General features: G+C 41.1%; 3 protein-coding genes across 4 annotated transcripts; 1 reads left to right on the plus strand and 2 right to left on the minus strand.

Moving 5' to 3' along the window:
- The first annotated feature begins 486 nt into the window (after positions 1-486).
- arl6ip6 (ADP-ribosylation factor-like 6 interacting protein 6) lies at positions 487-2,518 on the plus strand. The gene is made up of 4 exons (XM_037090707.1): positions 487-924; positions 1,267-1,320; positions 1,879-2,008; positions 2,130-2,518. The coding sequence occupies exons 1-4, from the start codon at positions 645-647 to the stop codon at positions 2,221-2,223; spliced, it is 558 nt and encodes a 185-aa protein (XP_036946602.1). The 5' UTR covers positions 487-644; the 3' UTR covers positions 2,224-2,518.
- On the minus strand, positions 2,339-10,963 carry slc19a2 (solute carrier family 19 member 2). 2 transcript variants are annotated; one of them, XM_037090705.1, is made up of 7 exons: positions 10,728-10,865; positions 8,352-8,488; positions 7,667-8,206; positions 7,269-7,515; positions 6,975-7,167; positions 6,123-6,264; positions 2,339-6,002 (listed from the first exon to the last, which is right to left on the minus strand). In XM_037090705.1, the coding sequence occupies exons 2-7, from the start codon at positions 8,355-8,357 to the stop codon at positions 5,835-5,837; spliced, it is 1,296 nt and encodes a 431-aa protein (XP_036946600.1). In that variant the 5' UTR covers positions 8,358-8,488; positions 10,728-10,865; the 3' UTR covers positions 2,339-5,834. The 2 variants fall into 2 exon arrangements, with proteins under 2 accessions (XP_036946600.1, XP_036946598.1); XM_037090703.1 differs by lacking the exon at positions 8,352-8,488 and having other exon boundaries at positions 10,728-10,963.
- Positions 10,964-12,731: 1,768 nt separating this feature from the next.
- Positions 12,732-20,437, minus strand: atg3 (autophagy related 3). Its single transcript, XM_037091167.1, has 12 exons — positions 20,211-20,437; positions 19,922-19,963; positions 19,745-19,794; positions 18,288-18,358; positions 17,678-17,785; positions 16,800-16,852; positions 15,622-15,709; positions 15,495-15,529; positions 15,261-15,413; positions 14,996-15,123; positions 14,595-14,663; positions 12,732-13,482 (listed from the first exon to the last, which is right to left on the minus strand). Exons 1-12 carry the CDS (start codon positions 20,280-20,282, stop codon positions 13,401-13,403), a joined length of 951 nt encoding a protein of 316 aa, XP_036947062.1. The 5' UTR covers positions 20,283-20,437; the 3' UTR covers positions 12,732-13,400.
- Between the last annotated feature and the right edge of the window lie 5 nt (positions 20,438-20,442).

Below are 20,442 nucleotides of genomic sequence, written 5' to 3' on the forward strand. Positions count from 1 at the left end.
AGTTGTTATTTTGATTTGAGCAACGAATAAAGGAAGGAAAAGAAATGCACATTGAAGCGGCATAGATAACAAGTTCAACATGAACACATTCAAAATTTGTGCGTGTTGAAAAACTGACTTGAATCGGTGACTGATTTTCTACTGGGTCACCATTTCCTTACATTGTCCGTGGCTGTAGAGGAAACACAATGGAAACAAAACTCTGAGCTCTCTTAACTCAAATCCAAACAGGTGAGAACACCAATTAACACGACTATGGCACCTTAGCAAGCATCAGCTCATAGCTTTATTAACAGGAAGGGTGCCCTGTAATTAAGTGTAGAGGAAATTAAGACTGGGATTGATTATCAATGTGATACTACTCATCGAAGTTCTGACACCTAAAAGAGACAGACTCAGATCCTCACACACACTGTAGATAGACAAAGAAGGACATAATATTAAAAAAAAAAAAACTACACCGACGGAGCTGCCCGTGGGACAATCTTGTGTGCGGAAGTGCGACGCGAACGAGTCCCGCCTACAGCAGTTCCTGGTAGGACCACTCTGAACTCCAGTGGGACCGGGACTTACACACGAGTGTGTGAACACACAGGTCGTCCCATGGTACGTCAGCGACAGCTCTCCGTTTCAAGCGCAGCAGGATGCCGAGGAGCGCGACGGACAGGGACGGCTTGGGACAAAGTTACGGTCGCTCATATTCGTCCGAGGAGACGGACCGAGGGGCGACCGAGTATCACCCTGTGAGCCCGGGGAGGACAGCCGTGTCGGGGGAGGGAGACGGAGGGAGGCCGTCCACCACCACCACCACCACCCGGAGAGGTCCCTCGCAGTGGCCCGCCGTCGTGCTGTCAGTGCTGGGCTCCGCGGTGGCCGTGGCCGCTGTCGGCTGTTTCTGCGCCCTCGTCTACCCGATACTCAAAGGTAAAGCACCAGCGTGTGTGTGTGTGTGTGTGTGTGTGTGTCAGCCTTGCATGTTGCCACCTCCTGCTTCCAACCTGAAGTTTGACTAGGCACTCAAGATGGGAACATGTAACCTCCATATGTCAACAGTGCTGCATATAAACACATTATCTCATGACATGCTTTACACTCACAGCAAATTAGAAACTATGTATGCCTGTTACCTCATTCTCTTGTCTGACAAATGACCATTGAGTCAAAAGGGAGTCAGCACTGCTTCTTGTAAGATCCACCCTCCCTGATCCATCAGGCTGTAGTGTTACTGCTGTACATGTTGTCAGTACTGGTCAATGGCTGTTTCAGAGCTGCGGGCGCAGAGAGTGAGAAGGCAGGATGGGACCGAAGAGAGGGTGCTGGGTGAGTGACTGTCCATCGCTCATTTCCATCCATCCACTTTATTCACACTCAACAAAATATACACGCACCAAACGTCTGTTTTTACTCCCATTTCTCACAAATCCAGTACACGTATGGGACAAACATGTTGTCTCCCACAAGTAGTAAAAAGCTGAAATACTGACAGCTTTGTTGGGATAACTGAAATATGTAGTTATCATTCGGTTACTAGAATGGCACTCAGTAGAACACACATGTCCACTGAAGACCAACTGTCCCATTTTGTACTCTCCAGTACACACCCGGCATCTAAATACATCCATTTTTTTCATCAGTATCCAAAGTTTATTCCCAGAGAATTCAATATAAATGTCAAACAGCCTCACAATGTAAAAAAAAAATGAGAAAAATGTCAAAACATCAGTATCAATATCAGTTACGATGTTATAAGTGCAGCAGTAGATACCGATTTAGACTGAGACAGAAGACTGTAATCAGATGCTCCAACTTTTCTAAAAAAAAAAAAAAGTGTTTCCTCAATGTGAAAAGTGTAGGACTTGTGTGTGTGTGTGTGCGCAGGTTTCTCGAGTATCCTGGTGCTGTCAGTAATAGTAGGATGTATCAGCTGTGTCTTCTCATGGACTCTCACCTACCTGAACTCAAACCAGGCTGGCGTGGTGGTCCCAACACTGACACTGGCCCACTTCAGGTACCACATCACGTCGCACCTGCATATCTGCCTTTACGGCGACGTGTGACTTGACGAGGAGACCGCAGGCGATGATGTCACCATGTTAAAAACCGGAATCTGTGTGCTTGTTGTCTTCTAGAGATGTATCCGGCCGCGGGTTCCACTTGGGCTACGGCGTCGCTGTCCTTAACGGCATCATGGCCTTGCTCACCGTCATCTGGAGCCTCACCTGACACACACATCCTTAGTAGAAATGCTGAGCTGCACAGGCATCTGATACTTGGCAGTGACCATCATTTAACAGTGTAAAGGCATCTAATTATCTCCTATTATATATTTTTTTTTTTATAGTTTCTAACTGAACTTTAGTCATAGAGGACCAGCAGAGACACAGCTAATTGAATCAATGTCATCCTTTTTACCAGCAGGCTGTTATTGTGTATTACATTTCTCAGTTATGCTCCAGGTGTTTTGTATCCAAACTATTAAACTGTAGCCAAAAGGACAACAACGTCTTTGTGTCCGTCATCAGTCTCATGCAAGTCTTTTTTTTCCTTCTGCATCTTCTCATGCAGAACTACAGTGTCTCCCTGTAGATGGCAGCCTTCTCTCATGTTAGACTCATCAGCCTGCCATCACCACTCATCACTTTTATTTACCATTCATATATATTCTCTTACTTAACTTAATCTCCAAACTCAGAGATTAACTTTTGAATACTAATTTCTGCAGGTAAACTTTAAATCAGCCTGACGACAGCAAATCAGGTTATTTGATCGTGATGGAAGATGTGTTTGCCAGTGCAAAGCAGCAGTCAGACGGAGAAAGATTTGTTCAGAAGTCGGAGGAAAAAAGTTTAGGGCTTGATTTGTGACTTGACTGGACCTAATGATATTACCATGAGCCTCTGCTTTACTTTGGGTATCGTAATTATTAGCAAATGATGACATTTTAACATGCTACACATCAGCATGTTTACACTGTGACTAAGCAAGTACACACAGAAAACAAAACATTAAAAAGTGATGTCATCTCTTTATTTAAAAGATATACAGGACAGTCTCTATGCAATACTATCACAAAGAAATCATAAAGTTTTGCCAAAGAATCCTGTTTTTTGTGTTATGTATGGCAGATGACTACACACACAGAATTTCATGTAAGACACAGTATAAAAATAGTGCAAAGAATCTAACGGAAGTGAAGAATGAACACATTTACACAAAGCCCGGCTCTCATACAATTCACTACGAGTCAAGTATGATGTCAAAAGAAATGGATAGACAGAATACAGGATACATAGTACTCAGGAAGAGGAGGAGAGGCACCATTTCACACAGCAAAGGCCAAATGTATAAAATCTGTTTTTAATGCTGAGAGAAATTCGTCTTTATAATTGTCATTCAAAATTACAAATAAGTGCTCAGATAAATAACAGTGATACTCAAATTCAGTGTTTGACATTTTTATCTTTGCAGTTAATGAACCTAGTATTTTGAAATTCTTACTATACATACAAGCATCTAAACATGACTGAATAAGACAGATTACAATAGATTAACTGACATTAAAGTTCTACATTTATTCAAGCTATTTGGTTTGCTTGTTGATTGGAAAACGCATGGGCAAATGACGTAATTTGTAACAAATTGTCATAAGCACAGAGAGACTAGAACATTTAGCAGACTTTCTTCCAAAGCACCTTACAGTAATTCATACATACATTCATACACTGAGGGCAAAGACTGCCATGCAAGGCCCAGCCTATGCACATCAGAGGCAGTAAGGAATTAGGAATCTTGATGAAGGACACTTAAACATGCAGACCAGGGGAATCAAACCAGCGACCTTCCGATAACAAGACACTGGCTCTACCCCTGTCCAAGCGTTTCAGTCTGTTTTCAGTCTGTGTCTACTTTATCTTATGATTGTACTGCAGAGCAAATAAGGTATTCTTTATTTAAGAGCTACAGATAGCAAAAGTTGCTAATCCACCACTGGTGTCAGTTTATTTGTACCGATATTAAGAGAGACATTAATTAGTTTATGATATAAATGACAACTAGAGGCTGGCACATAGCCTAGATGATTTTTACAGTACAAGTACTGTGTGTGGGTGACAAAACATTTGGTCAGTAGAAAAAGGAATAGGCATTATAAAGCTTTGGCTAATGGATAGCATTTATAAGAGCCTTCATCCAGAACGCTTTACAATTTACGCCTCATTTTCCCATTCACACACAGAGAAGGCACAGGCTACCAAACATGGTGCTGCTAGCCAACCAGCGGCAGCAATTTTGGGTTCAGCTTCTTGCCCAAAGCTCCATTCTTTTCCCAATTTTTTTAATACCATCAGTGGTGCACTCGGTGTCATGTTCCACCATCAAGATGATCCTGCACACTTTGGTATATTTTGACTAATTTTCACACACACCCTCTTGCTGCCCAAAATGCTCAGTGAAGCTGCAAACCACAGCTATGTCAGAGGCTTAAGAGTTTACTAGGTGTGGCATACCACGTTCACATTACAAATAAATCAAAGTATTAAACTACGCGTATTAACGGATTCAAATATTGACAGTTTTGGTCTTTTCATTGGATTTGTTGACAGCAACAAACTAAACTCTTAACAAGTTTACACATTTGTCTTTTAAAGACGAAGCAGCTGAAGGTACTTTTGCTCTTTTAAGGCATTTTGTCCAAACCCACTAATGGGTCATTTAGCTTTAAAAAAGAATCTTGTATGGAATATAATTATATAGAAAGAAGCAGCCTAACCATGGCAAACATGGTGCAGGTGTAACATTTCAAGCTTCAACAGCATTGTGTTCATTACAGACAGGTTATTAATAAGCCTTGATACTGATACTGCTTATCAGTGCTAATACTTAGGTATATATATATATATATGAATATAAATAAATATAAATATAAACATCTTTTTGGCTGGTGTATGTAACACAGACAGGAACAGCTGTCCTGAGAAGGAAACATTCTTTGTGTTTTTCAGCTTTCGACATCAAATCTAATGTGCAAACTATGAGACAAAGGCTGATGCAGCCAGCTACACTGTTGCCGAGTTGCTACTGAGAGTTAAGACCAGCTCAACTTTGATTTGTAGCACATCTAGCAGCACTAAGTGTCATTTCAAACTTCACATCACCGGCTTCCATTGAAAGGAATGACTCACAGCCTGTTGCTTTGTCACCAGTAGTCTGAAGAGCATAAGGCATCGACTTCAATAAGCTGGGAGAGAGACATTTACAAATCTGAACATTTGTAAAACTGTGTGACTTACAGCAGACGAAGCATTCTCTATGATCAGCAAAGTGTGGTCGAATGATTAGAATTCAAAGAGAAAGTGGTCCTTCACGAGTGAACCTGCTCATTGTTTTGATTATACTGAATAACTCTGTCTCAGTGCCATCATCAAGTGCTTTTAGTCATTAAATAAGTCACCTGTAGCAGCAGACAGCTGTTTTCAGGGAACCAACTGTAATAAACTCACTGTAACATGCTTGTTTTAGTAAACAGTCTGTTGTCCACACCAGCTCATCTCCATGAGTGCTGGATGTGCAAGTGTAACACATTACTCATAACAACAAAACAATGATAATACATCAATACTGGGTGTGTGTCAGCTCCTTCTAGAGTTCCATCAATGTGGATGATTATAGCTAGAAGCATTTTAATAAGTTTATATTGAGCTTCTCCCCTCTACTGTGTCACATTACACTTTGACACAATAAAGAAACTGAGGCTGGAGAGATAAGTGAAGCTCACTTTGTGAAGTCTCTGTGCTCACTCACCTCTGCTGCTTCAGCACCTGACAGTCTATATATCACTATGCGCTATCAGCAGCAGCACTGATTGGAGGAGAGTCTGACTCTGTTTCTGCTGGGCTGTTAGACAGGACCTCCTGCTCGAAGCGCCTCCTGGAGGCCACTTTGTAAAGTCCAGCGATGAGGAAGATCAACGAGATGACAGCAAAGTAGCCACCGTAGATGAAAAACTGATGGAAGCAAAAAAAAAGAAGGCTGTCATTAAAAAGGAACACAGGAACAGCATAGGTGCTCCATGTATGTTGTCATGGGCAACAGGGGGGTGGGTGTGGTCGGTCGTACTCCCTCACCTGAGTGAAGACATCGAGGCCGAGGCCAGCCGAGTCCACCACCACCACAGTGAGCAGAGACTGCAGCAGCAGAGCCATGAAGGTGTTCACTCCAAACACCAGAGCGTAGCGCTGCATGTTGAGACTGGCTGCGATCTGATATCTGATGGGTCAGAGTGCACACAACAGGGTGGAAGGTTTAGATGTACAGAACACTCTCTTCTTGTTTTACACAGCAGTTTGGCAATGGACAGCAATAAGACAGCAGCTGCAAATCTTGTTTAACAAAGTCCTCCTACGACCCCAACTGAGGTATACACAGAGAGCTGAGATCCAGAGAGAAAGAAAAACACTAGTCTACGCTCAAGTTTAGTTTTTGTTGGGTGGTGATTCAGCAGTGTTTCCACACTTTTTAACCAACGCACACTGAGATGCCTGGAGATGAATGTGCTTCTTCTTGTGGAAGAAGTTAGTTTGAACGGACAGCGATGTTCTAATCTTGACCACAGTTAGGGGAAACTTTCCCACTCTTCCCCTTTCAATCCAGTTAGTGATCCGTGAAAGCAGGATCTGTCTCCAAAACTGTACTCCACAGTTTGCAAACACTTAGGCTGACAAACCTAAGATTTACTTGTACTGCTTGAGTTAAGGTTGGGAGAATGTGCCAGCACACAAAAGAGGCCAACACTGAAGAAACCTTTCTCATACTGTAAATCTGTTTTAAGAGCTTTTTCAATCCATTAACTGTAAAAAAGAGTGGACAGAGCCACCATGTCGACACCTATAGCGGTGTGTTTGTTAGCTTGTTAGCGGAGGTCAGCTGGGCTTGTTCGTAACTGCTGACCGCTCCATTAACCTTACGCCGTTACTTACGTGGCCACGGTGATCAGCAGCATGTATATGGCTCTGAAGAGGATGTACGATGCGTAACACATCCATATGTTCGCCGTCATGTCCATGACAAACACACACACGGCCATCAGCAGGGAGAGGACACACAGTACCAGCTCCCCCCACAGAGCCCAGCACACAGGCAGGTAGCCCACCAGCAGAGCTGCCAGGGCCCCTGTGGACCAGCACAGCAGAACACAGCTGTTAGCAATACATATATTCAAGTTCATCTGTTAAGTATATAAAATATGATTAAACCCTCAGTGACACTCTCACCTAGTAGCATGGACAGTGTCTCTACATAGCCGTTGTAGATTTCAAAGTCATGGGATGGACGAATGTTCTCCCAAAGTGCTTGAGCGTAGTTGACGACCTGGAAGTGGCCGCAGGTGGCCAGAGCCCACCACAGCGACCACGCCAGCAGAGGGCGGCATCTGTAGCACTGCAGGAAGTCATCGAACAACAACCGCAGCACGTCCACCAGACCCCTGCTTTCGCTTCTTTTCCCCGAGGGCCCAGATATCTGCATGGAGAACAGTTGAAAGACTCATTGAAATCAAAAGCATTTCCAATTCTCTCAGTATTGTTTTTTTTTGTTGTTGGCTCACCTACTTGCGCTAATCTGAAGGTGTGACATTGAAGGTGTGACCTGAATAAGGTGGCTTGTCACTCACCATGGAGGCGTCCTGGGTGTTCAGCGGCACTTTCTCCAGCGAGGTTGTGCTGTTGCTCCGCGGCCTCTCCTCCACTGCTCCTGGACTCTCGTGAAAGAACAAGCTCCTCTTGGCCATGGGCAGAAACCAGGGAGCAACAAATGCCACCGAGGCCGACGTCAGCGAGATAACGACGAGGTGGAGCAGCTGAATTTTGGCCACGGAGAGCAGGAGCTGACCGATCAGAGATCCAGTAGCTAAGCCAAACAGAGTAATGCTCCGGCAGTAACCAGTCACTCTCTGGTAGTGTGCCGGCTCCACCACGCTGTAGATGTAGGAGTAGTAGGCCACATCCGAGGCTGTGGCCAGCCCAAAGAAAAACTCAAGGAGCTGCATGGCCAGGAGGCCTTGTGCCTTCAGCAGCATAACATGGGTCACTATTAAGCTGGTGGCCTGTAGAATCAATACAGGCTTATAACAGAGGTAGTCAGTGGCCAGGAAGATGGGAAACAGCAACACCAGGTAGGAATAGGTCCATATTGGGTAGATTTCATTGACGACCTGCAGGTAACAGATGATTTACGAAAAGTTAATGAATGCACACACATCCAAGCATATTTATCACTAGGTACTGAACAGAGGCAAAAGTTAAGAATCAAAAAATAGAGTCTGCATACTAGAAGATGATCCCGTGGACATTGATTACCTCCATGCATGACGTTTAGGAACAAACCCATCCTTAGTGAGGTGATTACAAGTTGTCAGCTCCAAGTCTGTCAGTTCACAACTTGCATGAAGACATCTCCTGAATGACCGCTTGTGATTGGATATCGCTTACCGACTCTGCGTGCCAATGAAAAGGAACATCACGGGGACTAACAGATATGCTTTGACAAGGTATTTGCATCAGCTTTATTGCTGAAACAGGCATTGCCCATGGCAGAAATACATTCTTTCGCATTGGAGAAGAACGCTGGTGTTTTGCAATAAGAGCAGCGGAAACTGAGAAGTTAAGAGAGTCAGGATAAGAATCATGCTAATCCAGACTGGTTTTAAGGCTGCTCCTGGCTTATGCCCAGTCACAGGGAAGGAAGTGGACAAACTGAACTCGGGCTAGCCATTCTTTTACAGGCCTGTCTCTACTACAACATCAAACTGTTGCACTTCACAGACAACATTTAACAGTTCATAAACTTTATCCCAACTCAACAACTCTTAACATTATTGAAGAGAGGCAAGGGACTTTCTCCACAGCCCTCAAGCAACAGAGACATTGCCTATTCTGGTTACATTTCACTGTATTTGTAAACTTAACAACTCTCAAGATTATGCCATTTGTTAATGGAGACTGGGGATAATGTAGTTACTAATTTGGAGATCAGATTAGATGCATTTAGCCGGAGACAAATGTGACGGCATTCTGCAAAAAGAACGTGATCACATGTGGCCCAGACCACCTCTGAAAGTGGTCCAAGTTTCTGGATCCGATCGGATCACTCGGTGACGTTGTTACCAGGGCTGAACAGGGCATTAATTACATGACAACTAATCACCACAGCCAGTGTTACAGCCTAGGTTTTGCACTTAAATCCGCTTTGTCTGGAAATTATTTTTTAATATGCACAAGCTCAATGACCCAAGTACGATTCCCATCATAAGTACATGCGGCAATTCAGGGCAAGTACAGATGTATCACTGCTTCTCTTTTCTAAGCCATTCCAAAATCTGATGGAGGTAATAATCTTTGGATTAACCAGAAATTACCACTTTTCAAGAGGGATTATTCTGCTTTTGGCATTTAAGGGACTGTTGTTGGAGCTAGACCAACAAAACAGACCCAATAAAAGTAATGACCATTCCTGTAGTTATGAAGCACTCCATCACACATTACCCTGAATGCTATAATGATATAAATGTGAAGCTTAAAATGGATTTGGGTATGTAGGTTGATCAAGGGTGAAAAATTGTGAAATTGTGAAATTGTCAATTGTCACAACACACTGAGTGCCTGAGAACACGGCCTGCAGACAGAAGTACAGACCAAGGCGGTATTACTGAGGTTTAATTAATATGATCCTCAGATTGCCTCAGATTCCCTGTCAGACAGCCAACCGGCGCCACTGAAGTTCCATTACAGCGATGCTGGACCGTCATACTTTGTTACCTTTAATTGCAGTGGAAGAATGTTAAGCGTGGGGAAGCTGTGGGAACACTCTCCTGCTCTGACACAAGCAGCTCTGGTGGTGGCGCAACAAGAGAACATAGCCGGTGTCTTAACAACCATCTGACATGATGAGACAGCCACACCATTAACAGAAACAACTGTAAAACGGCCACTTTTCAAAATGATTATACTTGAATTTGCATACAAAAACTTAAACAGCAACATCTTTGACCAGTAATGCCATACGAGCATTTAGTCTAAGATGTACTGCTAGGGCTTCAATCTGTGAATCACAGTTAGTGCACACAAACTGTATATGACTGATCCAACAGCAAAGCCTCGTAGAATCTTACTGTCAATATTTTGTGCATTGTCAAGCAATGTTTCTCAAATCTGACTTTTTGTTTAAGCTGGACTTTAAAAGCTGTCTTCTTTAAATGTCTCAAATACTGTATATTTATCAGTCAGTAATATCAGAATCAGCTTTATTTGCCAAGTGTGTGTACATATAATACACACACACATAATGCAGGGGTATTTTGTGTACAGTAGTGTGTTGGGAAAACATATAATAAGTACATAATGTCTGTATGTAAGTCAAGTGTTTCTGTGGGTGTCAAACGTTACAGATAGTGCATAATTAAAATGTGCATGTACTAATATGACTTATAATGAAGTATGTGGGGGCTCAGGAGGTGACAGGGTTTATGAACGGGGACCTTGTGACTATAAGATTAAGACCCACAAGCCGTTTGTCATTCTGCTGCTGAATTAATGGACACCTTTGTGCGGAAAGAAACAAAATACGACATTTCTTCCACATGTTTATCAACGTTACGTCAGAAGTCGAAATATGACGCAAGGTCTTGAACGCATTGACGCGCTAGCCTTTTAGCCCGGGCAAGCTAACTCACTCACCTGGGTTTCTGTCAGGTTCTTGTCCGGCCCCATCAGGTACGCGGTGAGGAAGGGTTCCGACGGTCGCAGGTTGGAGAAGAAGCCGTACACGCAGAGCAGGAGAGTGGGGTAGACCACAGACATGTTGGACTCGCGCAGCGTGACCTCCACACAGCGTCCACTAACGCATTCTGAAGGCTTCTTCTGCTGGCGCGCGCATTAGCCGGCAGTTGGCTAGCCGTCAGGGACACTACCGCCCCCAGCTGGTCAGAATGTGCAGCAGCAGGAGAGGGGAGGAGACACAAGTTCTAGAAAATAAAAGCTTGTCCTTTTGGGGTCAGTTTGTCTAGTTTTCTCTTTTTAAATTGGAATAATAATAAAACATAATTTGGATTTATCAAAATGGCGTATGTTTTTGTCGTTTGTGTAACTCTTTAAGATAAATCTAAGGGGTTTTTAGGTCATCTCCACACACAAAATCCCTCCCCAGAGAATAAATACAAAAAATCTAATTTCTTTGCAATATTTGGGATCTCTTTATTGATAAATTTACATTACTTCAAAATGTTCAAGTGTTACCACTGAGTAAATTACATCAGGGGACTGGACCAGCAGGAAGTAGAGAGTACATGTTATCGAACCAACAGACAACAAGGAAAGTAGAGCGAGTATTACTGAAGCAGATACTTTATTTAGTTGTGTAAGTACTGTCAGAAACAGGATACTGAAATGAGCCAAAGATAGTTTATAGTGCAGATTCTTCTGAGAAATTCACTGAAGGATTCATTGAAGTAAATCCAGAGGCATGTGACAACAAAAGCAGTTCTCCGGTTGCTTTGCTAAAAAGCTGCACAACAGAGTTCACGGCCGACCTTCGCGTAGCTCTTAGACACAACAATACATCGAGCTTGTAGAAGCAAGACGAACTGAAAGAAGTCAAGGTTCTGACACAAGCTGCAGAGGGGAGGGAACTGTCCAAAGTTGAAATACGACACAGAAACCATTATAAACCAAGCACAGGAACCATTGGTAAATGAAAGGGTCTGGATATCAACACATTCAAAGAAAGAAGCGTTAAGACAAAGTGGCATAAAGAGCTGATTTACAATAATGAGGTTCAGCCATGACTCCTGCAAAGTGCTTTAGAATGGAAGCAATAACAACCACTGCGGTGACGTATAGGGATAATATCAGTAATAGTCAAGAAGCTTCTGTCAGTGCTGCAGTCAGGTACAGAGACATTTGAGAAAGTGATTTTGGTGAGAACACATACATCTCCCACCATTAGCTGTCCAATTCCAAATTCACACATATGAAATATGTTCTTCTGAATATTTTGTTAAAGCTGTACTAGAACTGATGTGCCAAACAGCCGACAATACGCAGTTAGAGATTAGCTGGTGAACACAGTGGAGCGTTTAGCAGTATGAGAGACAAATATTTCGCTCAGGAGTGGACCAAACAGCCAGTGAATATTGGATTTACATTCATCAGGTGCAAATAATAAAATGAGTGTCAATGTTGCTCTGTGCTTACTGGATGTGTTAGTAGGCAACGGTTTGGTAACATGTTGGCCTTAACAGTTTTATGAGGGATAAAAAGTCAATGTTGAGTTTAGACCTATTCCTGCTGCTCCTGAGTGGCCCAGACATTAGTCAATGCAGCGTCGATGTCTGTGCCACTAATACTGACTGTCTCACTAATGTTAGGAGCTGACAACACAATAAGGGGTGATTTATTTTCAGAAATGGACTAATACATTGGAAACCGTGAAGAAACAGTGGAATGGTGCGGAAGATTATTGGGATCACCATTTGAGCACAGACTATTTTTCAGAATCCTGAATTTTTTAAATCAAAATTCTGACTTGATTTTATCTATTTTGAGGAAAAAAGTCAGACCTCTGACTTTAAACCCAGAACTCTGTTTACCCTGCAATTCTCTCTTTTGTCTCACAATTCTAACCCTTTCTTATTTTAAGAAAAAAGTCAGAATTCGGAGTCTGATAAAAACTTAATACCCAGATTTTTTTTACAGTGGCCCTGATCCTCTTCTGTAGAATGGGTTGAGTAACAGCATTGAAATCTTCTTAACAATAACTTTGTGAACGCTCACCACATTGTGGTCACAACATTAAACCTGTAGAGAAACATCAGAATAACAGTCCAACTTTAGGGATGAAGCCTCATTTGCAGTTTCGTCCAGAGTTAGATGAAAACATAGATATCAGTCTCAGTTCAGGTTGTCTAGTACAGAGATAAATTAGCACACTGGAAGTAGGGGAAATTCCACAGCTGTTTGCTAGCAGACTAGTTACAAATTTATCCAAGTGTGTGGTTTTAGATTTATATTTTTCGCAGGTGAAGTTCTGAGTTTAACCGAGGTATAGCTAGGCTAGCAGCATTATACAGATCATATCCATCTCTGTACTGGACACGCATGCATTAAACTGATATTTATTTTCTTATCTGACTCTGGGTTTCCCAAAATGTCAGACTGTTCCTTCGACAGACAGTTTTGTCACAAACCCCCAACATTCTCCAAGTCCTGCGCACTCAGAAGGTGTCTCAGATCAACACATACACTCCACAAACTGGTTGTAATCAGACCAGACCAGATATAATCTTAACACAGAGGCAGAAGAGCTGATCTTTCCCATGGACACGGTGCGTTAGCAGAGGCAGAGTTAGGAAGCTACATGGTGAAGTGTCTCGTGTAGTCGTACTCTATTGTGGGAATGACAGCCTGGACAAACTTGAGGAAAATCAGAAGATACCTGCAAGTCTCATTTAAGGAAAGCTCACGGTAAAAATGCTGTTATCAGATCCACAACATGACAGTGCAGCAGTGGGGAAAGGTTAATGCAGTACCCAGGGTTTTCTATAATCTCGCTAATTAAACATATAATAAAGCAAGGCAAACATCCCATATTGTCATAGATCAGTCCTGGTTCATTTTCTATATTATCCTCTACAGTTCAATGAATACTGAGATGGAAAAGGCAATATTCACAGTATTTAAAAATCTTAGTCTATAAAATATATCATCATACTGACTGATCCTAGTTTAACCTCTGGGAGTATCATTTTTATTTCTTTATTTGCATTTCTTTCTTAATTTCCAGAGTAAAAGTTGATATTTTGTCCTGAAGGTGATGCTAGAGGAAAGATCTTATCACTAACTGACTATGAACATTCATACCAAATATCATCTAAGGTAGTTGCTAGAATATCTTCCAGTGTTTAAATTGTCAGAAAGATGGAATATCGCAATCCTCTGGCCCAAAAAGTAAACAACCTCCAAGGTCTTTATGACATTTACCATCGGAGGCACAAAGTTTAGCGTCACTGCAAGGGTTTCCACTAAGACAAAACCAGTTAATCTGATTTGACTATAGGTAAAAAAGCACAAAACTAAACATGTTCTGCTGTTTAAACTGGAGTATGGTTTCAGGAGATGCGGGGTGCTGTTGGAGCTGCTGGTCGAGAAAAACCTGCCAGAGGACCGAGCAGGAAACACATGTCACTGCAGCACATTTCACACCCACTCATCCAGGAAGCTAACTTACATCACAGACATCGGTCTGCCAAAAGTGCATACAGAGTTTCTCCCATTCTTCCTGAACAGGAATACTTTAGGGTGTCTACAGATATTTGATATTTGTAACATTTAAAAGACAACTTGAGACTTTTTATGGACCTGCTGACATCCTGTTTAACAAACATATTTATATACAAAAAAACCATGAAATCTTTAGCTCTGTAACACCTCAGAACAGGATATAAATCATTAGGACATATCCACAGTATCTTCATTAAGATCAACCAGAATTGTTTTATATTGCATACAGACGCAGACATGGAACAGGTTATTACCATGAAAGGATACATGTGCACCCCAAGCTCTCCTCCCCCTTCTGCCACAGTCTCGATGATCTTTTTCATCACTTCAGCATGTCTGAAAACACAGATTAGATCAGCTGAGGATTCTTTTTAAAGCATGTGTGAAAGGCTCAAATAACAACTTCAACACACAGATACAAAGTGCATTCTTTCATATATTTCTGCACGGAGAGTTGTAACCGCTCTAGCCAACAGAAATAGAGCAGTTGTGTTTGTCTTTTCTTGTGATAAGTGATGTAATCAAATGTGATGACGCTGTCTACCATCATGTAAAAACAGTTTGCTTCTTCATGAAAGGTAACACGAGCTTTATAAAAAAAAATAATGATTACATGATTGCTCTTACATGTATGCATCTTAGGTTTTATCCCCATTTGTCTTTCTCACCTGCAGGGGTGGACAGAGCACATGGCAGGTGGAGGAAGGTGGGGGTGGTTCTCAATGGTGACTGTCTTCTTCACGTGGTCCTGGCTGATGTCCTCGTACATCTGCTCTACGGTCAGTGGTTGCCTGTCCTGAGAAACACCACAGCAGCTTGATGAGCTGTCTTTCTCTACCATAGTTCTCAAACATCAGCGTTAAGCAAAACAATATCGACTTGAACAGATAAAAACATCCATCTTGAACGGCCCCATTTTGAGAAGGTACATACTTCATCGTATCCAAAGAGCCAGAGTCGAGGGGTCTGGTAGTATTTATCATAAGTGATGTACAGGTCATATGTTCTAGTCTGGAGAATGGCATCCTCGCTCCCAGGCTCTGTTTTGGCTTTAGTCTCCACCATTTTACTGGTGTCAAGGGTCGCCTAGACACAGGGAAAAAAAAAAAAGTAAGTGTAACTGATATTAGATAACATAATAAATCTACAACACTGTGAGCCATCTACCTCATCTGTCTCCAACAGGCCACTTTCCTCATATTCTGAAAAGACAGCATTAAGGACAACATGAGCTCAAGCACAGGTTCAAATCACTGCTCAGTCACAGATGGGATATGTGTAAGCACATGGATACCTTCCATATCTGCTGCTTCGCCATCTTCATCATCATCTTCGTCGTCGTCATCACAACATGCTGCAGATGTTGCATTCATATTTTTGTCCTAGAGGAAATAAACATTAAAAGGGATCTAGTTGAAACTGCACAGGAGTGGGCGCTGATCTTTCAAAGGGTAGCTCCACAAAAAGCAGTATAAAGTCTTTTGTGGCTCCAGAGGAAGCTACATGTAATCAGATTATTTGCCTCCAGGGATGTCACACAGTGGCTAAGTTGCATTGTGGGTAATGTTGTAGGTAATGGTTCGACTACATCCATAATCAAAATGTTATCATTAGTTTTAACTGTTGTTAGTCCGACAGTGTTACAGGAGTGCAATGTTAGGCAGGTAGACTGCTTTCCAAAACCTGGCACTTACATTACCAACGATGCAATTTAGCCACGAGAGACATCACGGAAGGCAATTATCAGATTACATGCACCTTCTTCTGTAGCCACAAAGGACTTCAATTTGTAAAACTGGTGAAGTTACCCAGTTACACCTTAAGCGGCCGAAAATGAAATCCAAAACCTGAGCGCTGGCACATTAGCTTGACATTGCCTGCCTTAGTGAAAACTGTTACATGCTCCCCCTCTGCTGGCCAGGATGTGACACTGTGGCTGATGCTTGGCCTCAAGCCTTTTCAGGTGATAGCAGCCTGGCTGATTACGAATAAACAATAAGAGGGAGTTGTCTCTTTCTCTCTCTTTCTTCATTCCACCTGATCACAGATTCAGTCAGTCAGCCTGGAGGCTGGCTGGGGTATTGTGTTTTGTGATAAGTTTATCTGATGGGTGCAGTAGTGTAGTTTTCGTGGCTTTGTTTCAGTTAGGTTTAGTTGTTTCCTTGTTCCTTGTTAGAGTAGAGGGTTAGCCCCCAGCTCTGATGGCCCTGATCAGTTTGTTTGATTGTTAAGGGTTTTTCCCTTTTGTTTGGTCGCTGTTCAATTAATAAAGTTGTCTTACTTTAAACTGCAGCATGCTTGATTGCCTTATGTAACCTTTTCAGGTTGCGTGACTTTTGATAAGTCATACACAAGTATTTATTATACCTTTTTATTCTTGTATTACACCATGATTTACATTTGGAATTCTTTAATTTCTCAGTTCATTCTCAACATGAAAACCAACAAAAAAAAACAAATCATGAAGCATACCTTATTATTGTCCAGTGAAATTTCTCGTACAGCATCTGTGACTCCTAACACACCTGTTGAAACACATCAGTCAGTCATCTTTACTGAAACTATATGATGTTCTTATCTATTTTTTAATCTGATCTATGATCCAATTCAAAGTAAGACCTGCTACAAGTGGATGAATGTTACAGTATATGTCTGTCATTCCATAACGTCCCACCTCAAATTCAGAAGTTGATATTGTGAAATTGTATATGTGCACTGAGCAAAGGAATTTAGATGAATTGAAGTATTTGTCCAGACACAGGGAACAGGATGTCACCATTTAGTACGCAACAAACTAGACCATTATGAGCTGTAACTTCCCAATTTTGAAAAACGGGCTCAACAAGTATCAAACAAAGATAGAAAATCTTTGAGTCAACACAGTGGAAATATCTATCATGAAATAAAACCACTTGATGTAATATTACAGCCAGTGAAGAGTACAAAAAAGGCTATTTTCCAAAAAATATTAAATGATGGAGTAATATAACATCTTTAATTTTCTTTATATGCCTGCAGTGGATATCAATAAGAGGAAAGACATTTATAGAGGATATGAAAATAAACCTTCTTGGGAAATATATAAAGTCTAGTCAAATATCTTAAAAAGATATCAATAAATTGGGGCCAGCTAAAATATTTTGCAAGATTTCATGAATGTAATCGTTTTTACATGAATCTTTTCAATAATATTAACAACTAGGTGAGTTGTAATGGTATGAGCCATGTACAAGTCGTACATATTCACTGCAACCCCACCTGCATACCAATCCAACCTAGTGGGTTTCTGAAAAACCTCAGGGTTAATGATATACTGTATGAAATCTATGGATGTTTCGATGGTTTCCAACCTGAGTTGTGGTAAGTGTCCACCCAGCCCCCGTCTCCATCATCCTCCTCTATGATGGCTTCCAGCTCATCTGAATACTCCATCTGTTTACAGCGCTTGTAGCAGGGAACTGCAAGACCGTAAATACAGTGTCAACACACAAACCAGGGGTATATAAAAAAGGACAGATCTGACCTAAGCTAACCAGTAGGGAGGTTTTCGTGTTCACAAGGTATGCACAACAATGATGGTCTTTTATGGTGATTTTTCAAACAAATACAGTATAATTTATTGAGTCATTCAGCTATGTTCCCCCTCAAAATTCTTTACATTTCCTTCCAATCCACACCGTCATTCAGATAAGCTTCTCTTTTTATAAAAAAAAAATTGTATTGTATCACACAGTAAATCAAATTAAATCAGACCCATGGAGATTACAGAGTTGCTTAGTTAGGAACCTTTTTCAAATTTATGAGGAACTAGATAATTGTTCACGTAACAGATAGAAGTCAATCGCTCATGAGACAAAGTCAGTAGCTTAGTGGAGTGGAAGTTGGAATTTTGCTGAGACCAAAAAGTGAGAACTAAGCCATCAAATGACGGGCAGTCCCCACTTTAAATCCAGCTCTTACCATTGCGAGTCAAGAGAAACTGTTTATCCGGTGGTAAATATGGCTTCACCTTGACCTCTTCCCCCGAGGCCCTGAAGAGAGATCAAATCATGAACATAAAAACACACAGGCCATGCTCTCTCTCACACACACACAGAAATCAGTATATAGCGATTAATAGATATCTAAACAATAAAAATGTTTCTTTAATTTCATCCTTTCAAAGCTTCAAAACAGTGTGAAGCAACTTTGGTTTCTTCAAGCACAGTATTGCACTATACAGGGAAACAGAAACAGAGAAGTGAGCTTTGTAAAGCACATTCAAGAGCCACAAAATGTAAGCTATTACTGGTAAGCCTCTTCAGAAGTTACATAGTATCACAACTGGTGGCGTAAGCAATCTCAAAGTGCAAGCTGACAGCACTGGCAGTACAGATAGCACTAACATTAAAACTGAAAGTAACAACAAGAGTAAGACTATTAATACAAGCAATCACCCTGAATACTTTGTGATAAGATCAGCAATTTAAAAGGAATTGCATTTCTTTTAATAATACTTTTCTCCAATCCTTTATATGAACCTCATCTTCGTGGTGAAGTATACATTAAAACCAAACAAGGTCATTAAGTAACACTTTAAGATAACCATTATCATCAAATGGTATATGTATAATTTAACTTCAATTAAAAGTTATTTCACTGTTAACAAACAATGGACTGCTTTATGAACCATTTGTTGATCAGTCATAAAGATATGAGGAAGTGGATCAGTTGCAACTTTACTATGCCAATCCAATTCAGGTTTATAGATGAACTACACGATATTCACTAACCAATTACAAAGTATTAGAAAGATCAGCTGCAACTTCACAATTACCAATTAACAGTGAAATGACTATAACTAAAGTAATTTCAACTATAAATGCACCATTTATTATTGATAGTTATTCTAACATTTTATATATATATAGTTACCTAACCAAATACTACCAACTTTGAGATACATATATAAATACATACTCACACACACACACACACAGACACACACACGTAATTCACAGTATAAAATATAGATTTCCAGATTTCGGAATGTCACAACTATTACTTCATAAATGCTACAACCTTGACAAAATAAATCACAGTATGTTTCACTTTTACAAAATGTGCACAGGATGATATTTTTGATAAATAATCATCAGTAATGGGGATATAATGGTTCAGGGGTTAACAAGTAGAACACTTAGGTAAGTTCAGAAAACTACATCACTTTAATGCTGCGTTTGTGTCCAGGAAAAGAAAACACTTATACCACATCACAATATAACCAGATCTATAATCCAAGACAATATATATAGTCTCATATCACAAAAAAAAAAACATACTATATCAATATATATTGCCGAGCCTTAATATTACTTGCAATGGCACCATCAGGGGGGATTTATATATCTGTGATTAAGCTGCTGATGGACACTCACCATTTCCATGTGGGACAATGGTGAACCAAGTGATCTCCAGCTGCTACAAACTAAAATACATAAGAGGAAATATTAACCACAGGAAATATGATATGATATAGAATATTCATACAAGGTAAAATAACAAAACACACTTCTCAAAATATATAGGCAGGCTTTTAACAGGTATATTCTCACCTCCTCTGGTGTAATGACTCCAGTCTCTTTGAACTTCGATTCCTGTGATAAATAAGTCAAATGTGTATGTTAGAGGGGATTCTGGAGCACGAAGTGCGCATTTACCACAACTGTGCCAAATGTATTCATGAAGGGTCGGTATTCCACGAACGTTGCGTCCACTGGCGTGCATCTAATTCTCGCTTAAAAATAGCAAGCAAGCAACTAGCTGCTAGCTGTTCATGTGTTTATGACACCTCAAAGTAGCCAACACCTATCAACAAGCTAGCTCATGGAATCTTAAGTTTACCTTCAGCACTGGAGTGAGAAACTCGGCCACCCCGAGAGCCGTGCCTTTCACTGTGTTTATGACGTTCTGCATCGCGTAGAAGTCCCTTTGGATAAAACGTGAGCCTTTCCTAAACCGTTCTGTCAAAAAAAAAAATAATAATACAATTATTTTGACATAGCTACCAGAGCAGAGCACCAGCAGCAGCAGATCACATGATACGTCCGAACACTTCCGGCATCGTAGTCTCACG

Source organism: Acanthopagrus latus, chromosome 24 (genome assembly GCF_904848185.1).
Source record: "Acanthopagrus latus isolate v.2019 chromosome 24, fAcaLat1.1, whole genome shotgun sequence".
Taxonomy (NCBI): domain Eukaryota; kingdom Metazoa; phylum Chordata; class Actinopteri; order Spariformes; family Sparidae; genus Acanthopagrus; species Acanthopagrus latus.